Source organism: Taudactylus pleione, unplaced genomic scaffold, assembly GCF_031769625.1.
Source record: "Taudactylus pleione unplaced genomic scaffold, aTauple2 ptg000199l, whole genome shotgun sequence".
NCBI classification, from domain to species: Eukaryota; Metazoa; Chordata; class Amphibia; order Anura; family Myobatrachidae; genus Taudactylus; species Taudactylus pleione.
In genome coordinates this window covers 6,775,123-6,802,378 of record NW_028284601.1, presented here as the reverse complement: position 1 = coordinate 6,802,378, position 27,256 = coordinate 6,775,123, and the positions used below count along the sequence as shown (strand labels likewise).

The 27,256-nt window shown below is 45.8% G+C and overlaps 1 protein-coding gene across 5 annotated transcripts in view; it reads left to right on the top strand.

Moving 5' to 3' along the window:
• BICRA (BRD4 interacting chromatin remodeling complex associated protein) overlaps positions 1-27,256 on the top strand; it is an 80,608-nt gene that overhangs the window by 47,533 nt on the left and 5,819 nt on the right. For 2 of the 5 annotated variants that reach the window (XM_088477078.1, XM_088477077.1), the window contains 9 exons: positions 229-369; positions 8,283-8,328; positions 8,829-8,871; positions 9,790-9,855; positions 12,973-14,892; positions 20,476-20,778; positions 22,474-23,175; positions 23,320-23,611; positions 23,789-23,895. In XM_088477078.1, coding sequence (XP_088333204.1) covers positions 8,288-8,328; positions 8,829-8,871; positions 9,790-9,855; positions 12,973-14,892; positions 20,476-20,778; positions 22,474-23,175; positions 23,320-23,611; positions 23,789-23,895 — 3,474 coding nt within the window. In that variant the 5' untranslated portion in view covers positions 229-369; positions 8,283-8,287. The remainder of the gene's footprint in view (positions 1-228; positions 370-8,282; positions 8,329-8,828; positions 8,872-9,789; positions 9,856-12,972; positions 14,893-20,475; positions 20,779-22,473; positions 23,176-23,319; positions 23,612-23,788; positions 23,896-27,256) is intronic. The other 3 variants (XM_088477076.1, XM_088477075.1, XM_088477079.1) reach the window with 2 other exon arrangements.

Here is a 27,256-nt window from a genome sequence, read left to right as displayed (position 1 = left end):
GGGATGCCGGCAGTCGGGATACTGACCGATGTCGAGATTCCAGCACCGGTGTTCTAAGCTCCGGCATCCCCTGTGTCGGGATATTGAACGTATCCCTTTGGAGATGCCATAAGAGCCTAAAAAACAAACAAATATACAGTATATATAATATGTCGTGTGGACAAAGACTTTGGGGGCGTAAACCAACAAGCATAAAAATTCTGCTTTTTTTTATTTTTCTTTTTATAGTAATGTCCCCGCTTGAGCTGCCGTCTACTGGAGCATCTATAGGAAGGGCAAGTTTATAAGCCTCATCTGCCTGGTGTCCTCTGCAGTGCGTGACTGTCATGATAGGATTGAATATTCTTTGTTCCAGTGTCTAGTGTGTGGGTAAGATTCCTGGCTAGGCTCGATGTAGACGAATACCCCATTTATTTCAGTTAGCTCCTCATTAACAGGGCATTGGGAGGGAACGGGAATCCTCTCCCAGTTTGAGTCTACTCCCTACTGATTCCCCCCAGCAGCCTGCAGAATGGAACGGTACACCCAGTGTGTGTGTAAGGGGACTGGCTGTCTTATCCGGGATGTGATGGGACTTACCCCTCCTCTTCTCTCTGATAGTTTGCAGCTTGCAATGCTGCTGTGAGAGAAAAGAATCTGTGTATGGACTCTTCAAAGAGGACGGAGGGGGGAGGATGTGTTTTCTGTTTGTTTCAGAGAGCTGGCTTTCACTCTGTAACTGTCTCAGTGCTGCGATCTAAACAGTGCTTATAATACTCCAGGCCCCTGCGCTGGGAGATATAAAGACACCGACACAGGCTTTGTATTACCAGGTATCTAACCGTGGCATATTGTAAAGATAATCTGCCCAAAAAGCAGGGTAATGCTAGGACCCTGCACTTTTTATTAATGTACAAGCATCTTCCAGAGGGCTCTACACTGCAATATACAGAGATCTGCCCTAAGCTGGATACTGTTAGGACCCTGCATTGTGTAGTATACAGTCAACTGCCCCAACCTGGGTACTGTTAGGTCCATGTACTGTGTAATGTACATATCTCTGCCCAAAGCTGGGTACAATTAGCTCTCTGCACTGTGTAATGTACATAACTCTGCCCAAAGCTGGGTACAATTAGTTCCCTGCACTATGTAATGTACATACCTCTGCCCAAAGCTGGGTACAATTAGCTCCCTGCACTGTGTAATGTACATACCTCTGCCCAAAGCTGGGTACACTGTGTAATGTACATATACAGTGCATTCGGAAAGTATTCACAGCGCTTCACTTTTTCCACATTTTGTTATGTTACAGCCTTATATCAAAATGGAATAAATTAATTTTTGTGCTCAAACTTCTACACACAATACCCCATAATGACGACGTGTAAAGTTTTTTGTTTTTTTTGGTTTTGTTTTGTTTTTACATTTTTACTAATTACATTTAAAAAAAAAACCCAAAAAACAACCTAAGAAATCACACATACATAAGTATTCACAACCTTTGCTCAATACTTTGTTGATGCACCTTTGGCAGCAATCACAGCCTCAAGTCTTTTTGAATATGATGCCACAAGCTTGGCACGCCTATCTTTGGGCAGTTTCGCCCATTTCTCTTTGCAGCACCTCTCAAGCTCCATCAGGTTGGATGGGAAGCGTCGGTGCACAGCCATTTTCAGATCTCTCCAGAGATGTTCAATTGGATTCAAGTCTGGGCTCTGGCTGGGCCACTCAAGGACATTCACAGAGTTGTCCTGAAGCCACTCCTTTGATATCTTGGCTGTGTGCTTAGGGTCATTGTCCTGCTGAAAGATGAACCGTCGCCCCAGTCTGAGATCAACAGCGCTCTGGAGTAGGTTTTCATCCAAGATGTCTCTGTACATTGCTGCATTCATCTTTCCCTCTTTCCTGACTAGTCTCCCAGTTCCTGCCGCTGAAAAACATCCCCACGGCATGATGCTGCCACCACCATTCTTCACTGTAGGGATTGTATTGGCCTGGTGATGGGTTTGCTCCAGTGCCAGGTTTGCTCCAAACATAATGCCTGGCATTCACGTCAAAGAGTTCAATTTTTGTCTCATCAGACCAGAGAATTTTGTTTCTCATGGTCAGAGAGTCCTTCAGGTGCATTTTGGCAAACTCCAGGTGGGTTGCCATGTGCTTTTTACTAAGGAGTGGCTTTCGTCTGGTCACTCTACCATACAGGCCTGATTGGTGGATTGCTGAAGAGGTGGTTGTCCTTCTGGAAGGTTCCCTCTCTCCACAGAGGAATGCTGTAGCTCTGACAGAGTGACCATCGGGTTCTTGGTTACCTCCCTGACTAGGGCCCTTCTCCCCAAATCGCTCAGTTTAGACGGCCGGCCAACTCTTGGAAGAGTCCTGGTGGTTCCGAACTTCTTCCATTTATGGATGATGGAGGCCACTGTGCTCATTTGGACCTTCAAAGCAGCAGATATTTTTCTGTACCCTTCCCCAGATTTGTGTCTCGAGACAATCCTGTCTCGGAGGTCTACAGACAATTCCTTGGACTTCATGCTTGGTTTGTGCTCTGAAATACACTGTCAAGAGTGGGGCCTTATATAGACAGGTGTATACCTTTAAAAATCCTATCCAATCAACTGAATTTACTACAGGTGGACTCCAATTAAGCTGTAGGAACATCTCAAGGATGATCAGTTGAAACAGGATGCACCTGAGCTCAATTTTGAGATTCATGGCAGAGGCTGTGAAAACTTATGTACATGTGATTTATTAAGGTGCATACACACTTAACGATTTTGTAACCAACGATTTTCTGTCAGATTTTCCCTTGAAAAAGTGAACGATTTTTTGAAGTGTAATGAAGGATGACCGTTCCTTCCCTTAATTGAAAATCGTCATGTTGGACAGTCTGAAATAGACGATGAACGATAACTACAAACGGGAGTGTGCATTTGTGATGATCATTCATCGTTATAACTCATAAACTATACAAATTTTTTGCACGATTTAACAATAACGACGTTGTTATTGACAAATTGATAAAAAAGGTGCATACACACGTAACAATATTTTTACGTTTTTTTATTTTTAAACTAAGTTTGTAAAGATCGCAAAAAAACTTTTTACACGTTGTCATTATGGGGTATTGTGTGTAGAATTTTGAGGACAAAAATTAATTCATTCCATTTTGGAATAAGGCTGTAACAAAATGTGGAAAAAGTGAAGCGCTGTGAATACTTTCCGGATGCACTGTACCTCTGCCCAAAGCTGGGTACTGTTAGCTCCCTGCACTGTGTAATGTACAGACCTCTGTCCTATTTTGGGCACTGTCAGGACCCTGCGTTGTGTTGTATACAGACATCTGCCCCAAGCTGGGTACTGATAGGTCCCTGCGCTGTGTACTATACAGACATTTGCCCCATCCTGGGTAATACTAGGGACTTGCATTGTGCATTATATAGGCATCATACCAAGATAGGTTAATACTAGGCCCCTGTAGTTTGCCGTAATGTTTAAACATCAGGGATAACCTGTGTAACGCTAGGACACTGCTCTGGTATCTGCTTAATCCTGTGTAATGCTAGGGCCCTGCGCTGTGTAATATACAGATATCTGCCCCAAACTAGGTGATGCTAGGACCCTGCATTGTGCTCTATAGAGATATCTGCACCATCTGTGTAATGCTAGGACCCTCTCACTGTGTAATATACAGATATCTGCCCCAGCGTAGATGTTCCTGTGCACTATACAGTTATCTGCCCCCAGCATAGGTATTCCTGTGCAATATATAGGTATCTGCCCCAACGTGAATATTCCTGTGCAATTTACATACATCTGCCCCAATCTGTCAGGGTGTAGTAGGTATTACCACCGGACGCACGGCCGGCGGTTCAAATCCCGACAGCGGCAGCCCGGCAAGGGTGAAAATCCCGTCCTTAAGGTAAGTATCGCTAACCCTCCCTTAGGGGTGCCTAAACCTAACCCCCCCCCCCCAAGTGCCTAAACCTAACCCCCCCCCCCCTTACCCGCAGCCTAAACCTAAGTCCCCCGGGGGTGCTTAACATTATCCTCCCCCCGGGGGTGCCTAACCCTAACCCCCCCTTCCCCTAACCTAACCCTCCTGGGGGGGTGCCTAACTCCCGGGAGCCCTAAACCTAACCCTCGCCTCCGCCCCCCGCGGCTGTCCACACTTTTCAGACGTCTGATTAATGACAGGCGTCGAGTTTTCCACGCCGGGATTAGAAAGTCTGGAAGCCGGAGGTCGGGATTTAGACCGTCTGCTTCCAAACTACATCCCATCTGTCATACTAGGACCCTGCACTGTGTAATATAGAGATATCAGCACCAGTCTGTGTAATGCTAGGACCCTGCACTGTGTAATATAGAGATATCAGCACCAGACTGTGTAATGCTAGGACCCTGCACTGTGTAATATAGAGATATCAGCACCAGACTGTGTAATGCTAGGACCCTGCACTGTGTAATATAGAGATATCAGCACCACTCTGTGTCATTCTAGGACCCTGCACTGTGTAATATAGAGATATCAGCACCACTCTGTGTCATTCTAGGACCCTGCACTGTGTAATATAGAGATATCAGCATCAGTCTGTGTAATGCTAGGACCCTGCACTGTGTAATCTAGAGATATCTGCACCAGTCTGTGTAATGCTAGGACCCTGCACTGTGTAATATAGAGATATCTGCACCAGTCTGTGTAATGCTAGGACCCTGCACTGTGTAATATAGAGATATCTGCACCAGTCTGTGTAATGCTAGGACCCTGCACTGTGTTATATAGAGATATCTGGCCCAGACTGTGTAATGCTAGGGGACTGCACTGCGTAATATAGAGATATCAGCATCAGTCTGTGTAATACTGTGACCCTGCACTGTGTAATATAGAGATATCTGCACCAGACTGTGTAATTCTAGGATCTTGCACTGTGTAATATAGAGATATCTGCACCAGTCTGTGTAATGCCAGGAAACTGTACTGTGTAAAATAGAGATATCAGCACCAGTCTGTGTAATGCTAGGAGCCTGCACTGTGTAATATAGAGATATCAGCACCAGACTGTAATACTGTGACCCTGCACTGTGTAATATAGAGATATCAGTACCAGACTGTAATGCTAGGACCCTGCACTGTGTAATATAGAGATATCAGCATCAGTCTGTGTAATGCTAGGACCCTGCTCTGTGTAATATAGAGATGTCAGCACCAGACTGTGTAATGCTTGGATCCTGCACTGTATATGTAATATAGAGATATCAGCACCAGTCTGTGTAATGCTAGGAGCCTGCACTGTGTAATATAGAGATATCAGCACCAGTCTGTGTAATTTAGAGATATCAGCATCAGTCTGAGTAATACTGTGACCCTGCACTGTAATATAGAGATATCAATACCAGACTGTAATGCTAGGACCCTGCACTGTGTAATATAGAGATATCAGCATCAGTCTGTGTAATGCTAGGACCCTGCACTGTGTAATATAGAGATATCAGCATCAGTCTGTGTAATGCTAGGACTTTGCACTGTGTAATATAGAGCTATCAGCATCAGTCTGTGTAATGCTAGGACTTTGCACTGTGTAATATAGAGAGATCAGCACCAGACTGTGTCATGCTTGGATCCTGCACTGTATATGTAATATATAGATATCTGCTCTAGCCTCCGTAATGCTATGACCCTGCATTGTGCAATATACTGATATCTGCTCCATTATGTGTAATGCTAGGACCCTGCTCTGTGCTATCCACTGATATTTGCTCCAGTCTGTGAAATGCATTACATTGTGCAGTATAGAGATCTGCCCATACCTGAGTAATTCTAAGACCTCGCAATGTGCAATTTACAGATAAAGCGATGTGGAATATGTGTGTGCTCTTTAAATAACTGATAATAATATGTTCCCCAATATGTGTAATGTTTGGACACTGCTCTGTGCTATACACAGGTATCATCTGCCCCAAACTGTGTAATGGCTTCATCCTGCACTGTGCAGTATAGAGATCTGCTCTAACCTGGGCAATTCTAGGACCCTGCACTGTGCAGTATACTAACATTACCCCAACCTAGTGATTGGTATGATGTCAGCACTGTGTATACTCGGCAGTACATGGTCACAGCTGATTGGCAGCAGTCTTCCTGTGAGTATGGTACAAGCCAATCCCTTTGTTAGCCGTGCTGCTATTCAGGAGTACAGCTGTAATGCACATTGCACAGCACAGAGCTCCCCTCTTGCGGGCTTGTAACTGAATCCTCCTTGGCCACTGCCCAGCCATGGCTGCCAGCCAAATCTCTCATCTTCCAGAACAAAGTCACCTCTCACCTTCCAGCTCCCAGCCATTAGCCAGGCTGTGTCCTCTGATGTCACCACAGACTGGCCACAGAGGAAGCTGAACATGTCTTTTGTTTTGTATCAATATGTAACACTGCGAGCCGTGACTTCTCCTGTGCGCTGCGTGACGTCTGGCAGCACCGGGGGAACACGGATGCAATGCTCGCATGTAATGACCCCTTTCCTGCCTGCATTTTTATCCGTGCATTGAACAAATTGCATCTTTCATTAAGTATGGCTGTGCACGTTTTCAGTTCTCATTTTGCCCGACGTCCAAAGGGATTTAGTAACTGGCACTGGAAGTGTTTTACAGAAACAAGTAATTATGTTATAACCATGCAGAAATGTGGATGTGTTCCATTCGTCGTATCTCGCATGTTATCAGAGACCATTCATTTTTTTTTTTTTTTTGGACTGTTGTAAATTGCACGTTGCTAGGAAATGGAACAGGTACTGTAGATAAATGTAACACGGACAGGAGGAACATATATTCTATACAACCTGCTGGCGGAATCATCACCACTGTGCTTCACCTGATAGGATAAATGTCTACCCAATAGGATGCTGTGCTGTAGTTGTTGGGGTAGACCGCCCCCCCCTTCCCCATTTATGAGAATGCAGCTATCAATGTATTAATAACTGGTGACATCACTGAAGCAAGTCCCTGCTCTCCAGTGAATTGAATTATAAGTGTGTGTGTGTGTGTGTGTGTGTGTGTGTCCCTACTGATTGTAGGTGCCGGGTTGTCCATTAATCATTATAAAGCTAGCTATCTCCCCACTCCCCCGTCCTTGAATCTGTTTTATAGACCATATGCTCTTCCAGAGTCTGTGCTTTGATTATATGATATTAGTTTATTAATGTCACACATTCATGTCAAACATATTCTATTATTTTATGCGATAACCACTAGGGGTACTGTGGACCTCATTCAGAGTCTGTCGTTGCGGCCGCACGGTCGTAAGGTAAAAGGGGCCGGATATGCAAATGATGCACTCGCAAGTTGCGTCGTTAAGATGGGATAGTTAGCTGGACGAGCGAGGGGAGGATGCGGCCGTAAGACTAAAAAAACACCCCCTTCTCGTTCGCATTACACGTCATCTCCGGGCATATAAGGATTAATCGAGACCATCGGAGCTGGTCGTAGAGCTTAAGGTTGACCATACCCTCTCTTAAGCACTATGATCATGTCAGTGTAAAAACCTCCCATGTCACGTGTGCTATGACACTACTTTGTTAATTATGCACTCCCATAAAACGCCGTTTGCATAGTCAGGCACGCCTGCGTTCGGATCTCCACCCCCCCGTTCACAAGCACCTTCCCCTGTTACCACCCACAAACGCCTCATCCTGGCACTCAAACTAACGACCTGGCCAAGTTCAAGGAGAGCGATATTTCCGATCGTAACAGCTAGTTTGCGCGCGTGCATTGGGAATTTTACGCATGCGCAGTTTAGCGAACATCGGTGGCGCACGACCGTGCGGCCGCAACGACCGACTCTGAATGAGGTCCTGTGTCCTGGAGAACATGGCAATCTGTCTGGCAGGTCACACTCCCTAATAATAATAAGAAGAAACATAAATATACAGGGTAGTTATATAGACAACATATAATTTTAGGTTTTGCACAGGAGGTGCTGGATCATCCTTTTTATTTTATCTTTTTACCTATGGATTAATAGGGGAAAGTTCACAGATTCTTAAACATGTGCTCCTAAGCCTTGGAAGTGGAGTAAGATTTATCAAAGCTTGGCGATAAAGTACCAACCAATCAGCTCCTAACGGTCATGTTACAGGCTGTGTTTGAAAACTTAACAGGTGCTGATTGGTTGGTACTTTATCTCTCTACACTTCTTCTCTCTCCAAGCTTGGATATAACTCCCTGTAGTCTCCTACTTGTGTATTAGAACATGTATGCCTTGCCATACTTCCTTGTGTGATATATTCATTATACCATGTTTTTGTTTTTTTTTGTAGTTGACATGGATGATGAAGATGGCCGATGTTTGTTAGATGTAATTTGGTGAGTAAATCCCCTTTTACATTTATGTATCTGGTGTCTCCTGTTTCCTTTTCCTTCTGTATTCTGTTCAGTCGCTGCCAAAAGCCCCTCTTCTAACCAGCTTCCTACCAGTCGCTGTTATGCGCCATTCATATTCCAGATTGACACTTGTGTAGCTCTAATGACCAATGCTCCCCCTCCGATCATTGTAATGATACTTACTTAGCCTAGATTGGCATGGAAGTTGCAGAAAGCTGTAATCACTAAATAAAGAGAAATATACCACTTTTACATGTGTTCATTATGGTGGGCATGTAATCTTCCAGTCACTGGTAGGTAACTGTCCCCATCCGGCAGAGACCCGATGACCTGGAAATTGTAGCAACTTTGGGTGGGCTCACCTCTAATATGATAGTGGGGGCAAGACTTTAATTGGTTCCCAACCAGTGCAAATGTATTAAGTGCAGCTGTGTGAGGATTATTGATTTAACAATATAATCTGCGATTTGTTCTTCTTGCAGTGACCCCCAAGCTCTTAATGACTTTTTACATGGATCAGATAAGGTGAGTGCGCGCTATTGGCTGTTGGATACACCGGACATCACTACAAGTGATTTTCAGAAGCAGCAGAGAGCCTGTAGAGAAGTGATTGCAGACTGTAGCAGACATAATGCATATTCGTCATAGACCAGTCTGTCCTGATGTCCTTACCACAGGATGCTTCACCCCCTCCCCATACATGTAATTGCGGAGCAATACATCGGTCCTGGGCTACGTTCATATTAGCCACTTAGCTGGCAAATACATTACACAAAACATTATTAGAATTTGACATTGTTTTTAATGAAGATCTAACTATATATATATATATATATATATATATATATATTTATATATATATATATTTTTTTTTTTTAAAGTACCTAGTTGGTTTGTAGCACCACCCTGGGAATGTGTCTACCAGGCTCTTCTAGCATAATTGTCCATCATCCTTGTAGCCATAAATCCCCCCCCCCCTGTAGCATCCTTCCCACTGTAATCTTGATACCCTTGTAACATTATTCCCTGTAGCGTTTTACCATCACCCTTGTAGCTGTTAATCTCCGCTTAGCAATTGACTCCCCCAGTGGTATCCCTCCATCCCTGTAGTCTTGATGCCCCTGTAGCATTATTCCTCCCATCCCAGTGGACATAAATCTCTATTGTATCATTGCCCTACTCCTCCGTGTTCTGAAATCCCTTATAGCTTACACCCAGAGGCCATTGATTCCCCTGAAGCATTAACCCCCAAGTACCACATCACAAACCTTCAGAGTATAACTTCTTTTCTCATTATAATCCCGGGGGCCACAGGGTGGAGGCTGCGGTCACCATCGCATGTAGATCATCACCAGTTGGCAAGCAGTAATGGAGCCATTTGTAGCATTTGTGGACCCCCTGTATATCATCATTAATATCTTATTTGTTTTTAAACTTCTCTAGATTGATGGAGAGGATCTGCTGGATAACACGGGAGACGCTGCGAGTGCCTTCTTTGTGGGCACTGGGGTAATGACTTTTGTTTTACTCTTCAGCTTATATACTGACAGAGGCGTAACTAGGGTCTTTGGCGCCCAGGGCAAGATGAAAAATGGCGCGCGCCCCCCCCCCCCAAATGTGTGCGTGTGCCAAAAAATGGGTGTGACCACATACCACAAAGGGGCGTGGCCACAGAAAAGTTGGGGTGTGTCAATATGACACACCACCGTTTCCCGTCACTCTTGGAACATTCCTTTCCATTCCATATGCACCTTACCTATATGGTGGTTTCTTACAATGGGGAAACTGAAGAAATGTATCCTCCCTGGGCAGACTGCATCTTCAGTCCGTATTCACTATTCATGTAGGATATCGTGGTCCGGAAGATGCCTTTTTGTGTAACAATTTTACCAAGGTCGTCGTCATACAAGAGAGGATCGTCAGACTTGTACCGCCGTGCCACTTCCTGCCCCCTGCGTCTCTCCTCCACACCATCATCTGCTCCCTGCGTCTCTCAGCCACACCATCATCTGCTCCCTGCGTCTCCCAGCCACACCATCATCTGCTCCCTGCGTCTCTCTGCCACACCATCATCTGCTCCCTGCGTCTCTCAGCCACACCATCATCTGCTCCCTGCGTCTCTCAGCCACACCATCATCTGCTCCCTGCGTCTCTCTGCCACACCATCATCTGCTCCCTGCGTCTCTCTGCCACACCATCATCTGCTCCCTGCGTCTCTCTGCCACACCATCATCTGCTCCCTGCGTCTCTCTGCCACACCATCATCTGCTCCCTGCGTCTCTTCCAGACCATCACATTCCGCCTCCGTCTCTCATGATCCCCCTTCACTCTCTGTCAAACAGCGTCCCCCCATCCTGTGTCTCTCTGTGCCCCACTCCCCTTTATTATGTGTGTCTCTCTGTGCGCCCCCCCCATCCCATCATCAGGGATGGAGGTGCAGGGTGTACAGGAGTCAGGAATGGAGGTGCAGGGTGTACAGGAGTCTGGGATGGAAGTGCAGTGTGTACAGAGGTCAGGGATGGAGGTGCAGGGTGTACAGGAGTCAGGGATGGAGGTGCAGGGTGTACAGGAGTCAGGGATGGAGGTGCAGGGTGTACAGGAGTCGGGGATGGAGGTGAAGGGTGTACAGGAGTCGGGGATGGAGGTGAAGGGTGTACAGGAGTCATAGATGGAGGTGCAAGGTGTACAGAGGTCAGGGATGGCGGTGCAGGGTGTACAGGAGTCAGGGATGGAGGTGCACGGTGTACAGGAGTCGGGGATGGAGGTGAAGGGTGTACAGGAGACGGGGATGGAGGTGAAGGGTGTACAGGAGTCATAGATGGAGGTGCAAGGTGTACAGAGGTCAGGGATGGCGGTGCAGGGTGTACAGGAGTCGGGGATGGAGGTGAAGGGTGTACAGGAGTCAGAGATGGAGGTGCAAGGGTGTACAGGAGTCAGAGATGGAGGTGCAAGGGTGTACAGAGGTCAGGGATGGAGGTGCAGGGTGTACAGAGGTCAGGGATGGAGGTGCAGGGTGTACAGGAGTCAGGGATGGTGTGACAGGGTATACAGGAGTCAGGGATGGTGTGACAGGGTATACAGAAGTCAGGGATGGCGTGAGAGGGTGCACATGTTTCAGAGAGAAAGTGATGGTACATACAGGAATCTGAGAGAGGAGGACGTACTGGAGATGGATATGGAGTTAAGGGACAATGGGACATACTGGTTTTGGGGATGGAGAGACAGTACAAGCAGGTATCAGATGGAGTGATGGAAGCTTTAGGTGTCGGGAATAGAGTGTTGTGATACACAGAAGATATGGATGTAGTGATGGGACACGCTGCAGTGCCAACCCCACCTACCCCCTTCCTGTATCTCCCAGCCCCGCCATCATCCTGTTTTTCTCAAGCACATCCCCCTGTGTCTGACCAACACCATGTCTTCAGCTCTTTCCCCCCCTGTGTCACCTCCTCTCCAGCCCGGGTCCCACATGACCCCTGTCTCTCCAGAACAGTACAGTTACCTCCTGCTGCTTGCTGAAGCTGCTGCTCCTGTTTGCGGGTGGCTCTGGCTCTGCTTCTCTCTGATCCAGCGTGCGCAATGTCATGACGTCACGCATGCTGTGTCGGCACAAAAGAAAATTTCACTGTGCTTGCCGCCAGGCTCTGTTTCTCTGCCTGCGGCTCATGAGCCCTCAATACTCATAATCTCAGGTCCCTGTACAAGTGCCCCCCTTGTACCCCCTGTTGCTGGGCCTGTATCTGGCCCAGCGATTCAAACACACACGGGTCTAACACAGCGCCCAGGGCACGTGCCCCGCTCAACCCCCACCTAGTTAAGCCACTGTATGCTGAGCATGCTTGTACCAATACATAGAACATGTTTACTCTGGTGTGTCTCCCACTAGCCAGAGTCCTCGGGCTGCTCCATGCAGTCATTATTCTCTTACTGTTCCAGACTAAAACTGGGTTCATAAGCTGCAAACAGGAGATCTGGGGGTATATTTACTAAAGTGAGAGTTTTTAGAAGTGGAGATGTTGCCCATAGCAACCAATCAGATTCTACTTAACATTTAGCTACCACCTTCTAGAAGATAATAGCTAGAATCTGATTGGTTGCTATGGGCAACATCTCCACTTCTAAAAACTCTCACTTTAGTAAATATACCCACCTGTCTCCCGTCCCCATCCATCGTCATTTAAAGTTGGTTAGATTGATTTAGAGGTAAAGCCCTGGGAGAAAACACTTTATGTAGCCATACCTGGGGCTTTAGCTAAGAGCACCTTCATAAAAACTTTTTACCTGTGTGTTAGCTGTTTTAACGCTCAAATAAAAAAGAAAGTCCTAGCCCAACAGATGGCGAGCTTCATGCAAGTATGTGAGTAAGCAACATATCAGGAACTATAGCTTTTATCCCAGGAAATGTAAATATTTCTTGTCTATTTAGATAACTGGTTAATTTGCAGCTGTGTGTGTGTGACAGGTATTTTTTTTAATGGGTGAAGATAAACATGAGACCGTTCTCTTGATGGCTGTCCTCAAACAGATGTTTGTGTGATTACAAAGAGCATATTCTGCAAATGATGATAAAACTTTTGGTGTAATTTTTTTTAATGATCTTGTTCCGATATCTGTTTATATTTTTAGCTTCATGTTCAGGAAGCTCCGGGGAACCATTTAACTACAGAAACAAACCCCCCTACTGGTGGCGTAGACTTGGACTTTTTGGCAGATGACATCCTTGGTTCTCCAACAGGGGCTGGCGCTAGCCTTGCCAACTCAGACCAGCCATGTGATATTTTACAGCAGAGCCTGCAGGAGGCCAACATTACAGAACAGACTCTTGAAGCTGAGGCAGAACTGGACTTGGGTTCTTTTCAACTCTCTAATCTGCAACCGGTGGTGCCGGCTGCTCCAGATGGTACCCCCCAGATATTTTCAGGAGGGGCAGACCTCATTGGACTGCAGCAGCCAGCAGTGTTGACTCACCAAGCACTAGTTCAACAGTCTGTGGGAGGAGATGTGGTCAACAAGGCGATCAGCGTACAGCCCTTTATCCAACAAGTTGGCCTTGGCAATGTTACAATACAGCCAATCTCCAACCTCCCGGGATTGCCTAATGGCAGCCCTGGGGGTGCATTGGGCATCGGGCAGATACAGGTGGTGGGACAGCAAGTGATGGCCATCAACCAGCCTACACAACAGATTATTGCCAAGCAAGTGCAGCCAACACAGGTAGCCAATCTGCCAGTGGGCAGCTACCTGGCAGGGGCCACCCCAGAGCAGCAGCAGCAGGTCACACTAACATCAAGCGGGGTGTCGCCACAGAATGCCGGGTTGGTATTACAGAACAAAATTCCCACAGTGGCCACAACGCTGAACGGCAACTCTATGTTTGGCGGCGTGTCCGCAGCACAGTGCACTCAGTCCCTAACAGTTACTTCCAGCTTGAACAGCCCGGTTATCATTCAGCGGACTCCAACCCCAATACAGCCCAAACCTGCCGGCGTTCTCCAGCAGAAACTGTACCAGATCTCGCCCAAACCATTTGCCTCTAACAATACCACGCTCACCATTCAGGCGGAGGCAGCACTTCAGCAGCATCAGAAAGCTCAGCAAAACTTAACGTTTATGGCTGGCAAGCCTGGGCAGAACGTGGTCCTCTCCGGCTTTTCCCAGGGCCTCACTGCTAATATGTTCAAACAGCCTCCCCCTCAGCAGCAGGCACTGGGGAAGCCCATGAGTGTCCAGCTACTAAACCAAGGCAGCAGCATTGTTATCCCGGCCCAGCATGCCCAGGCTATGCTGCAGGGCCAGAACCAGTTCCTCTTGCCAGGAGGATCAACCGTCCAGCAGCTTTCTGCTCTGCAGGCCAACATGGGTGGCCAGATCTTAACTGCTTCCCACCCCAGCGGACACATAATTACCAGTCAAGGCCCAGGAGGCCAACTTCTAAATCAGGCCCTGCCTGCCCAAATACTTACCAATCAGAACCTTGCAAGCCAGCTGAACTTGGGGCAGGTCCTCACGTCTCAGAATGCACATGGCACAGCTCATATACTGTCCGGGCCCATACAACTGCAGGCGGGACAGGTTGGTCAGCCCACATTGTTCCAGATGCCAGTTTCTCTGGCAAGCAGTCTGAGTACCCAAAGTCAGCCTTCAGTAACAACATCTTTGAACCATGCAGGGCAAACGGTCATACAAGGAGTGACATTGCCCAACCAGGTGGCCATGTTCAACCCACCTGACAGCCTTGGTCAAGCAGTAAGCATCCAACAGGCCTCAGCAGGGAGCAGCCAGAGTCCAGGGATTGTGCAGCAAGGGGCCAGCCTAATGCCTAACACAGAGCAAACCTCCATATTGACCGTCCAAACTACACAGCAGCCATCGCAAGGACAAGCCCAGCTCCAGTTGAATGTACAGCAGCAGCCTTTAGCACCTCCGCTCCCTCAACAGGCAATGCCCAGGCCCAGTCTTGCTCCCAGTCCTGACAAAATTATACTGAGCCAAGCAGCTCCAGGAAATATCTTAAGTGCAGAGTCCATGCAGATGTTCCTCCAGCAGGTAAGTGTCTCTCCAGCTCCACTGATCTGTCAACCCAGAAACATCACTATTTCTTTCATAATGATAATTTGTGATGGCAAACTTTACCGAGAGATTGTTAAGCCTGTCATTGCTAGAGTGCATTGTCTTCAAATTATTAACTTCTGTCACACCTAGAGTACAATGTAAAAGGTCATACTACCCTGCTACTGCTAGAGTACAGTATATAAGGTCATACTACCTTGCTACTGCTAAAATACAGTAAATAAGGTCATACTACCCTGCTACTGCTAGAGTACAGTAAATAAGGTCATACTACCCTGCTACTGCTAGAGTACAGGATAAAAGGTCATACTACCCTGCTACTGCTAGAGTACAGTATAGAAGGTCATACTACCCTGCTACTGCTTGAGTATATTATATAATGTCATACTACCCTGCTACTACTAAAATACAGTAAATAAGGTCATACTACCCTGCTACTGCTGGAGTACAGTATAGAAGGTCATACTACCCTGCTACTGCTGGAGTACAGGATAAAAGGTCATACTACCCTGCTACTGCTAGAGTACAGTAAATAAGGTCATACTACCCTGCTACTGCTAGAGTACAGTATAGAAGGTCATACTACCCTGCTACTGCTGGAGTACAGGATAAAAGGTCATACTACCCTGCTACTGCTAGAGTACAGTATAAAAGGTCATACTACCCTGCTACTGCTTGAGTATATTATATAATGTCATACTACCCTGCTACTACTAAAATACAGTAAATAAGGTCATACTACCCTGCTACTGCTAGAGTACAGGATAAAAGGTCATACTACCCTGCTACTGCTAGAGTACAGTATAGAAGGTCATACTACCCTGCTACTGCTTGAGTATATTATATAATGTCATACTACCCTGCTACTACTAAAATACAGTAAATAAGGTCATACTACCCTGCTACTGCTGGAGTACAGTATAGAAGGTCATACTACCCTGCTACTGCTGGAGTACAGGATAAAAGGTCATACTACCCTGCTACTGCTAGAGTACAGTAAATAAGGTCATACTACCCTGCTACTGCTAGAGTACAGTATAGAAGGTCATACTACCCTGCTACTGCTGGAGTACAGGATAAAAGGTCATACTACCCTGCTACTGCTGGAGTACAGGATAAAAGGTCATACTACCCTGCTACTGCTAGAGTACAGTATAGAAGGTCATACTACCCTGCTACTGCTTGAGTATATTATATAATGTCATACTACCCTGCTACTGTTAAAATACAGTAAATAAGGTCATACTACCCTGCTACTGCTTGAGTATATTATATAATGTCATACTACCCTGCTACTACTAAAATACAGTATATAAGGTCATACTACCCTGCTACTGCTGGAGTACAGGAGAAAAGGTCATACTACCCTGCTACTGCTGGAGTACAGGAGAAAAGGTCATACTACCCTGCTACTGCTAGAGTACAGTATAGAAGGTCATACTACCCTGCTACTGCTAGAGTACAGTATAGAAGGTTATACTACCCTGCTACTGCTAGAGTACAGTATAGAAGGTTATACTACCCTGCTACTGCTAGAGTACAGTATAGAAGGTCATACTACCCTGCTACTGCTAGAGTACAGTATAGAAGGTCATACTACCCTGCTACAGTACAGGATAAAAGGTCATACTACCCTGCTACTGCTACAGTACAGGATAAAAGGTCATACTATCCTGCTACTGCTAAAATACAGTAAATAAGGTCATACTACCCTGCTACTGCTAGAGTATAATATAGAAGGTCATACTACCCTGCTACTGCTAAAATACAGTATATAAGGTCAATCTACCCTGCTACTGCTAGAGTATAATATTTAATGTCATACTACCCTGCTACTGCAAGAGCACAGGACAGAAGGTCACACTACTCTGTTACTGCTAGAGTACAGTATAGAAGGTCACACTACCCTGCTACTGCTAGAGTACAGTATAGAAGGTCATACTACCCTGCTACTGCTAGAGTACAGTATAGAAGGTCATACTACCCTGCTACTGCTAGAGTACAGTATAGAAGGTCATACTACCCTGCTACTGCTAGAGTACAGTATAGAAGGTCATACTACCCTGCTACTGCTAGAGTACAGTATAGAAGGTCATACTACCCTGCTACTGCTAGAGTACAGTATAGAAGGTCATACTACCCTGCTACTGCTAGAGTACAGTATAGAAGGTCATACTACCCTGCTACTGCTAGAGTACAGTATAGAAGGTCATACTACCCTGCTACTGCTAGAGTACAGTATAGAAGGTCATACTACCCTGCTACTGCTAAAATACAGTATATAAGGTCAATCTAACCTGCTACTGCTAAAATACAGTATATAAGGTCAATCTACCCTGCTACTGCTAGAGTATAATATTTAATGTCATACTACCCTGCTACTGCAAGAGCACAGGACAGAAGGTCACACTACTCTGTTACTGCTAGAGTACAGTATATAAGGTCATACTACCCTGCTACTGCTAGAGTACAGTATAGAAGGTCATACTACCCTGCTACTGCTAGAGTACAGTATAGAAGGTCATACTACCCTGCTACTGCTAGAGTACAGTATAGAAGGTCATACTACCCTGCTACTGCTAGAGTACAGTTTAGAAGGTCATACTACCCTGCTACTGCTAGAGTACAGTATAGAAGGTCATACTACCCTGCTACTGCTAGAGTACAGTATAGAAGGTCATACTACCCTGCTACTGCTAAAATACAGTATATAAGGTCAATCTACCCTGCTACTGCTAAAATACAGTATATAAGGTCAATCTACCCTGCTACTGCTAGAGTATAATATTTAATGTCATACTACCCTGCTACTGCAAGAGCACAGGACAGAAGGTCACACTACTCTGTTACTGCTAGAGTACAGTATATAAGGTCATACTACCCTGCTACTGCTAGAGTACAGTATAGAAGGTCATACTACCCTGCTACTACCTAGACCAGTGTTGGCTAACCTTGACACTCCAGCTGTTGTGGAACTATATATCCCAGCATGCCCTGCCACAGTTTTAGCATGCCCTAATAGCAAAACTGTAGCAGTGCATGCAGGGTTATGTAGTTCCATAACAGCTGGAGTGTCAAGGTTAGCCAACACTGACCTAGACTACAGTATAGCAGGTCATACTTACTGTGCTAGAGTACAGTATAGCAGGTCATACTTACTGTGCTAGAGTACAGTATAGCAGGTCATACTTACTGTGCTAGAGGATGGAGTGTAATACTACAGTACCTTGCTATTGCTAGGGCACAGGATAGAAGGTCATATTTCTAGAGTACATGATGGAGCTGCAATGCTAGCTGTATTACTGCTAACGTGTGTTACCTCTTGGGTATTAAAGAGGTTTTCTGCCATCAGTTAACTTTCATTTATTGGTCTTTACATTTATTATACAGACTATGCAAACTAAAAGAATAATCCTTATGGTACTATTGGCGGCCTACATAATTTGGTTTTGGCCAGTTAGATTAGAGACCAACATATACTAATTATTTATTTAATTAATCGTCCTGTGCGGTTTTCCCTTACCCCTCTTTTTTTTTTTTTTTTTTTGCACCTAAATATTATAAAGTCCATCAAAATCGTATATTGTATATCTCCAGTTTATATAGCCATAGGAAGGAGCACCTTATAATTGTAGATGATAATGCACCAATTCATTATATGCTGGATATAATGGCAACATGAATTTTTATTCTGCAAGCAACCAGTGAGTGCTCCTTTTTTTTTTTTTTATCAAACATACTGCCAATTGTATTACCATGTAAGACCCATGTAATGAATGTATAGGCTTAGGTGTTCTTTCTAGAAATATCACAAGCTTGTCGTAGAAAGTGGTGGCATGCACCAAAGTCCGCTGGCAAACAGAACCCACAGTAAGGCTTAATGCTACCACAGTAAGGCATACTACCACAGTAAGGCGTGCTACCCCACAGTAAGGCGTGCTACCCCACAGTAAGGCTTAATGCTACCCCACAGTAAGGCTTAATGCTACCCCACAGTAAGGCTTAATGCTACCCCACAGTAAGGCTTAATGCTACCCCACAGTAAGGCTTAATGCTACCCCACAGTAAGGCTTAATGCTACCCCACAGTAAGGCTTAATGCTACCCCACAGTAAGGCTTAATGCTACCCCACAGTAAGGCTTAATGCTACCCCACAGTAAGGCTTAATGCTACCCCACAGTAAGGCTTAATGCTACCCCACAGTAAGGCTTCATGCTACCCCACAGTAAGGCTTAATGCTACCCCACAGTAAGGCTTAATGCTACCCCACAGCAAGGCTTAATGCTACCCCACAGCAAGGCTTAATGCTACCACAAGCATTGGCTCCTGCATTTCCCTAGCGCATGGGATTTCCGACTGAGTGTGGAAATGGCCCAGCAAGCAGCAAGTCAATGTACCGCACAGGAAGACCCCCCCCCCCCCCCCCCGTTTTATACAGCGGTATATTAGGGACTTTGAGCATATGTATAGTAAGTTATGATCATGTACAAGCTTCCACTGGTTCTCAACCCTCAAGTTTTCCCAACAGGACATGTTTAAAGTATTTCTGTCTGTGGTAATAGGTGGGATAATTACTGACCCAGCAAAATAGATTAACTCACCTGTGCAAAATTAAAGAAATCCAAAAAACATGACCTGTTGATGGTACTTGGGGACTGGAGTTGAGAATCCCTGTTTTAGTTAATATGGTGAAATGAGCACCGACAGTAAGACGGCTTAGTAGCCTGTGCACGTTTCACCTTACACACAGGGTCTGTCTGTGCTCGCCCTCCTACAACTTCTCCTAAGTACAGTTCATTCTTTTTCTTGCTTCCCATTGTGCTTTTCAGCAAAACCTTGACATCGTCCTTTTACGGGACCCAAATCAATAGATAAGTGTTTTCCAAAACTGTGTCGTATCCAAGGGCCACAGAAATAAAAGCTCAGCCTGTGTGATGTGAAGGCTTTGCTGAGAAATACAGGCGGCAAAAAGAGGATTTTCTGTATTTAGTCAAAGTGTCAGAAAAAATAAATGTCGTCCTCTGAAGGTGTAACGCATATTATATCCGTGTTCATACAGTTCACCTATTTGTTCACTGTCCTGGTCTACATGCTTACAGCCAGAATACAGAAAGGGAGAGGGGTGTTAAACCTTGCAAAAGAGTGCACGGAAGGACAGCAAAGGGAAAGACTCTAATTACAAGTCTCTATATGAGGCAATACTAAAGACTCCTCACTATCACCATTAGGCACCATCACATTGAATGTCTCCCTCTAGTGGCCACAACTGAGAACTCCACAAAGAGAAATCAGAATATATGAACACACAGTGACATTCATAGTTAAATCATTGGATAACTTATATCGCTCTCTTTCATTTATATATATTATATATATATATCTCTATCGCTATATATCCATATCTCGAGTGTATTGACTATGAATGCCACTTTTGTATGTATATACACATATACTGATGTGAGTTTTATATCGCTGTCCCCAGTTGTCATAAGACATGAATAAATGAAGTTTTGTATGAGTGAATGTTTAACAGAAGGTTGCCGGTGTTGGCCATTGCAGAAGGAACAGCAGCAATTTTACGAAGCCGCATTGAAATCGCAGCAGGAAGGCAGCCTGGTTCAAACCTCTGTGGCCCCACAACTCCTAATGCCAATCTACAGCATAGCCGTCTCTAGCAGCACTTTCAGCAGCAGCACCGCCAGCAGCAGTAGCGTGCCCGCCTCCGTCATAGTGAGCAGCAGTGCCGGCTCCGCAGCCCAGCCCAACCGGGAACTGGCCCAGAACCATGCCACAACACCGGAATCCAAAGGACACTTACCTCATTTCCCTGCCAGCCAGTCTCAGCAGGCAATGTCCTGCCAGGTAGCCGCTACCTCACACCTCAGTCTGCTTTCACCTGAATCCTTCCTCTGGCTCCTTTCTAATCTTCTTTCCCGTAACCTGTGGTGGCAAAGTTTCTCTACTCCACTTTATCATCATGCGAACCCTGTGCAGTGCCGCAGCCCATAACCTAGCCAGGTTCTTCTAACGTCAAGATAATGAGCATGAGCATAATATTTGAGTTGGTTTCCAGGCTTAATAATATATTATGTAGTTCCCCGTGCTACCATTTTTTTCCCCTTAATATTTGCTTGTGTTGTATAAACAGGGTCCCTATAATATATATTTCTGTAACATCACCCCTGGCCTCGGCGTCTGCTGTCAGTTCTACCAGAAAGAAGAGGTTGGCACTGTCAATAAACAGGACTAGTGTGCCCAATCCGAAGTTCTTATAATATCAATCAGTCCGACATAGACCGTAGTACCAAATTGCATTCAGGAGGCCTCTGCTATACTGTCATTCATAACCATATTCCAATGGTTTAATGGTCACACTAAACCGATTTAGAAAGCAGTGCAGACTACTTGACGTTACCTGATTTACCTAATGATTGGGAGGGGTTGTCGTCAGGGTCTCTGTCCCTGGACCGGTTGTGGAATTACAACACCTGTAGCTCAACTCTGCAGTGATGAATATAAAGGGTACAGGAAAATACATCACCACCACACACAACCCATAGCAGCCAGCATTTAGGGGTCTCTACTAGTCTCCCGGTGGCTGTTGCTTGCACAATGTTTTGTACTGTTACTAATTCCTTCTCCCCAATCGCTGCTGCTGTTCTCTGGTTATTTCCCCCCCTGTGCCTGCTCCTTTTTCCCTTTGCACACTCCGCTTCAGTGTTACTGTACAATGCTGATTCTCTCCCTGTATCCTGTGTGTTGATGTGCTGTTGGGAGGAGCAATGTCATGTACTAGGGATAAGAACGATTTATTGACCTAACTTGTCCAAGGGCCACTAATGACAAAATACAAGTTGATCTTGAAACGTTTGTGTCTGTTGAGGTGTGTACACTTACCTGTCCTATTGATCAGTAAGTCGCCATTATAAGCTTGCAGTGTTCGCTCACCGTCGTAACCTGTTCCCAGTTGGCAAAGGGTCGTTTTCTTCTGGATGGCGGCTCCTCTAACTTAATGTACTGTATGTTTACTGCAAGCCTTGCACCAGCATTGATGCCAGCAGTCTGCTAGTGATTGCCCAACATTTGGGCTGCTCGTCAAAGAGACAAAGCCCTGCAATCTAGATTATAACAATCCAAATTATTATTGTTTTTTTTATTATATTCATATGTAATATCTTTCATTCCAAGCAGCTAAAATTCTACATTTGTGTGTGTTTATGTATATCAACTTCTATTTTTGCATTGGTGGCACCTTTAGAACATCAGTAGCGGAAGGCATAGGACTCATCTCCTGCTTAGACATGCTAGTTATCGTGTGTTAGATGGCACTGTTGGTATTCTAGTCTCTTGTCTACTATTTGTCTATTCCTCTTGTGTAAATTCTGTGTCAGGATGAAGCAGCATTTAGCAAATAGTCTGAGAAATCTGTTCAGCTTTGTCAGTTTCTATGGCCTCAGAGTGTTTTGAGGAATAGGGTTCTATGTGAGATGTACATGGCGGTCACTATTTCACAGTGTCAGTCATGGTTGTCTCATTTTTTTTCTTCCCCCTCTCTAGATTCCTACCGGACAACAGAAGCTTCCAGGAGCCTCGCCTTCCCACACACTACCTCACCCACCCAGCCCACAGCTGCAGGCTTCTGCTTCCCACCACTCGCAGATGCAGTCCCCCCACCAGTCGCGTCCTCCTTCCCAGCCACAGCCACTGTCTCGGCCACCATCTCGCCCTCATTCTCGGCCTCCATCCCAGCCTCAGAGTGTCCCTCGTCCTCCTTCCGAGCCACTTTCCCGCTCCTGTACTCCCCAGATGCAAAATCTTTTTGTCATCCAGAACCAAATCTCCTCCTCCCCTCATGGTTCTTCCCAACATCCTCTACGTCCTCCTTCTCAGCCTCAGGTACAAACGTCTTTTCAGCCTCACCAGTCATTGGCCTCCGATATCCCACAAACCCTATCGTCCCCCCAGCAACACGTTCAACTCCAGGTACAGCTGGGCGCCACCCAGCCTGAGATTCGGACAGGGGGACCTGTGTCTATGCAGGCCACCCCACCCTCTTCAGATTCCCAAGCCCATTCATTCCCAGTGCAGTTTCAGGCTCAGGCGGCCATGAAACCCCAGACCTCCATGCAGTCCCTCCACCTAACACCTGACCAGCAGCAGCAGCAGCGTACGTTCCAGATGACCCCCAGCCAATTCCAGGCTTTGACGTTATCCAATACTCTGCCGCAGCAAAAGCAGCTATTGGAGAGATTCCAACAGGTAAGAGCAGAATATTAAGGTGAAGTCGCACCAAACAGCTAGAGGTTTTTTATAATTGTCCTCCTTTTTCCCAGTTTTTATGGCTTGGAGAATTCTTTTGCAATATGGTTAAACCTTTACCCACGAATCTCTCTTGTCATCTAGATGCAACAGGGACTGATGTTGCCATCCCAGCAGCCACAAGGTGGCGCACAGACATCCCCAGCTCTTGGCGCGCAGTACAGCAGTCAGACTTCTTCAGTGTTGATCAGTGGCCAGGGGCAGGGGGTGCCCACCCAAGCACCCCTGCATGGACATTCACCTGGTCAGATGCTGGTCCAGCCAATGCCTGTGCCTCACGGCGATATGACGAAGGTGCAAGGAGGGAGCGTCAGCCAAGCAACTCAACTTTCAACACTAATGCAGCAGCAAGCATCAGTTTTAGTGAAGAGTTCAGGTTAGGAAACCTACAAGTCATGATAGACCAGCCTTTATCCCCACATTACTCCAGATCCTTTTACTGATTGATGAAAAGATGATCATGCTGTTAAGTTATCTAATATTTAAAGCTCCCATTATATTTCTATGTCAGTTCCTGCCTTAAGCAGTATCTCACGATCCCTGCTGTTCACAGGCTCTGCAACTGCTCCGGGGCCCCAAGACCCAAATGTTTACTCTACAGTTGTGAAAACCCCTGGGGTGCCGGGAAAACCCATGAACGCTGTTCCTATGCAGACGCAGGTAAGATACTTACAGTACGACAACTGATGATGTGGGAATCCGTTACCTGACCACTTGTGACAGAGTTATGGAGGACAGGGCTGAAGGAGAGAGATGGGTATTTTAAGATATGTAGAGAGGCAGACACAGACTTAAAGGAAGATTCAGTTAAGTGCATACAGATGTGTCCTCATACACTATTACTGCTGTCACACCAAACAGACCCTCTCGTCGCGCCAGGTCCTGTGTGACTCTGCTTGCGCCAAGCTTCTTCATTGGCTGAAAATGTGTCTTAGTCGCAATGCGACTAGGACGCACCAGCAGACTGTGCTGATTCATTTCATATGCGACACTCGTATATCTGTTTTCAACTGAGGGCCTGATTCGCTACGGAACGCAATAGCGATTGCGCACGCGATAGTATGCTAATTCATTGCGTTCGCTATGACCTATGCAGCACTACATAAGGACGCCCACTTTACCTTACACACATCCGTAATGTTTAGCAAGACTGCGAAAACATCGGTACAATGGAGTACCATCGCAGCCTCACGCACACTTGCACAAGCTCTGACCTTACTCAGGAATTGCTAACAACTGCGCTCGCTATGAGACCTCAGACTGCCTATGGCATTGCAGTGGATAATGTATACACGTCCCTGCACCGCACTGGCACGTCTGCGTTCGGTCGACCAAGTTACCACCCACAAACGTCACTTCCTGCCAATCACTCTGCGATGGGTCTGAGCAGTCACTGCGATTGCGGTCCCGATCGCAAAGGCTAGTTCTCACACGCCCGCTGCGATGCATGCGCAGTATGCCACAATCATCCGATTACCAACTGCATTCCTCGCTGAAAATCAGGCCCTGAGTCTGTAACTGAAGCACAACGGAACTTGGCATGGAAAAAGAAGGCGCTTAACATAGAGTCGCAGGTGAACTGGTGGCTCACGTCACATGGCGGATTGAGGCTAGGTGCATGAGGACACATCTGTAAATGGCCACTAATCCTGCGCACATAAGGCCCTCGTTCTGAGTCTCGCACAGCGCCGATGTGCACGGAGGTCTCAGTCCTTGTACATTCTGAAGCACATGACTGCGGCAATTGATGTGACAGGCCATATAACCCCACTGTCCTGTCCGGCTGGACACACAACACCCTATAATACGGTAGAAACTCTTTGCTCATTTTCTCGCGCACCTGAGTGTGATGGGAATAATCGGTGAAGATACCGGTCACGTTAGTGCCTTCCCCCAACTGTTCCTGGCACACTCTGCACCAGCTGCACAGAATTGTATTCCTCGGATGAGTTTGATTGGTGGTTACACGTGGTATACCCGCAGTTGTTATGCACCAGGCATGTTTGTGGATGCATTCACAAAGCAAGTGCCATGAAGGTTTGCGCATTCATTTCAAGCGTGTGTACACTACATGCAGGCTGCCCATTGTATTGAATGGGACAAGCTTTGTACATGTAAAGATAAATCGAATAGAGACCGGAATCAATTAGCTTTTTTCTAGTGCAGTGATGTGCGTTGAATGCATAGAAATAAAACAAGCTGATTGTAAGCTCTTGCAGGCAGGGCGCTCTCCCCATTGTCTTCTCTGCATAATTATGTTGTTGGACACTATATTTATTTATATATGTGAAATTGTTCACATCGGTACCTTTTAACTTGTTGTTTGTTTGGTCTACTTTGTACGTTGCTGGCAGTTGCGTAACTAGGGTCTTTGGAGCCCAGGGCAAGTTGAAGATCGGTGGCCCCCACACACATACACATACACATAGAAAATTATATTTGCACCTTGGACGTGCGTTAAAGAAAAGAGCGTGGGCACATACCCAAGGGGCGTGGCCACTGAAAATGGGGCGTGCCAACATGACACGCCACCCATTTCTCGTCACTCTGGGAACATTCCATTCTATATGCACCTAACCTTTCTCACAATGTGGAACCTCTGAAGAAATGTATCTTCCCTGGGAAGACGGCGTTTTCAGTCGGTATACACTATTCATGTAGGTCGCATCGTCCGGAACATGCCAGTTTGTGTAGTAATATTAACAAGGTCATCATCATGCAACAGGGGCCGTGCGGGTACGATGCCCTGGCCGGGGGTGCACCCCCCCCCCCCCCCTCTGTTGAACCTGCCTCGGCGCCCACAGCGCATGTCCTGGTCTACTCCCCCCCCCCTAGTTATTTCACTGGGTGCTGGAGAACCTTTATGGTGCTTTTATACATTAAAGATAATAATAACGCCTCTGACAGTAATTGTCCATCCTACAGCACCATAATGAGTAAGGTTTTGTTTTTTTAACTTGAAAATTTTCATTAGAAATTTTGAAAATCTGGCCTAGCTATACGAAAATACAATTCACAGCGCACAGAAATAGCATAACACAAATGATAAAACCGCCTGAGAAAAATAAAAAAAATGGGGGAGGACAAGGAGGGAAAAGAAAAGGGGAAATTTTCCAGAGACAATAAAAATATTAAAACATTCTATGGTTCATACACAAAGAAACACACAGTTTAGCGAATAGGAGAACAATGGCGACCAAATGCTATCCACCAATATATCCCCTAGAGAACTAAGACCCACAGAACGTTATAGGGATACATTGCTCACATGGGGGCTCGATGAGGACCTTAATGAGGAATGCTATTCAAACCGCAGTCTCCACTTAACCAAAGGAGTATTTCAATCCCTGAGTTTACACGTTATAACTCTTTTGGTAACAATTTTCAAAATAGCTGTGAGATTAGGATTCTTCTAATACTGGGCAATGGCTGATCTGGTAGCAATAAAAATGTGACCTAATACATACCGCATCTATAGTGGGATTGGAAAGAGGTGGGATAATGGTGAACTAAAGCCGTTTCAGGTTGTAAAGGGAGCGAGATCTCCGTAACCTGGGAAATAAGACTAAAAACTTCTACCCAGAGTGGTTGGAGTATATAAGGTTTTTTTTTTTTTTTTTTTTTAATCTGTCATTTGTAGATATATAATTAGAATATTTGTTTTATTTTGTTAATCATTTAGTAGCACACTCATTTAGTAGTACCATTACGGAGCGCCATCACTGGCTAAGGGTTGGGTACGGGATGCTGGCAGTCAAAACCTCGGACCCGGCATCTCAACCGGGTTAGGATACCAACACCTGTCGGTAAATATCTTAACCCCTCTACGACCGCTAACCCCACTACTTACCTTTGGGATGCTGGATGCCAGCGCTGGGATTCTGACAGGTGTCGGCATTCTGACGCCAGTATTCTAAGCTCCGGCTTTGCCGGGATATTGACCGCATCCCCTGGCTAAGGGTGCTGATTAGAAGAAACTGTGGCAGGAGTGTCATCTAATTACGGCAAACCACACAACAAG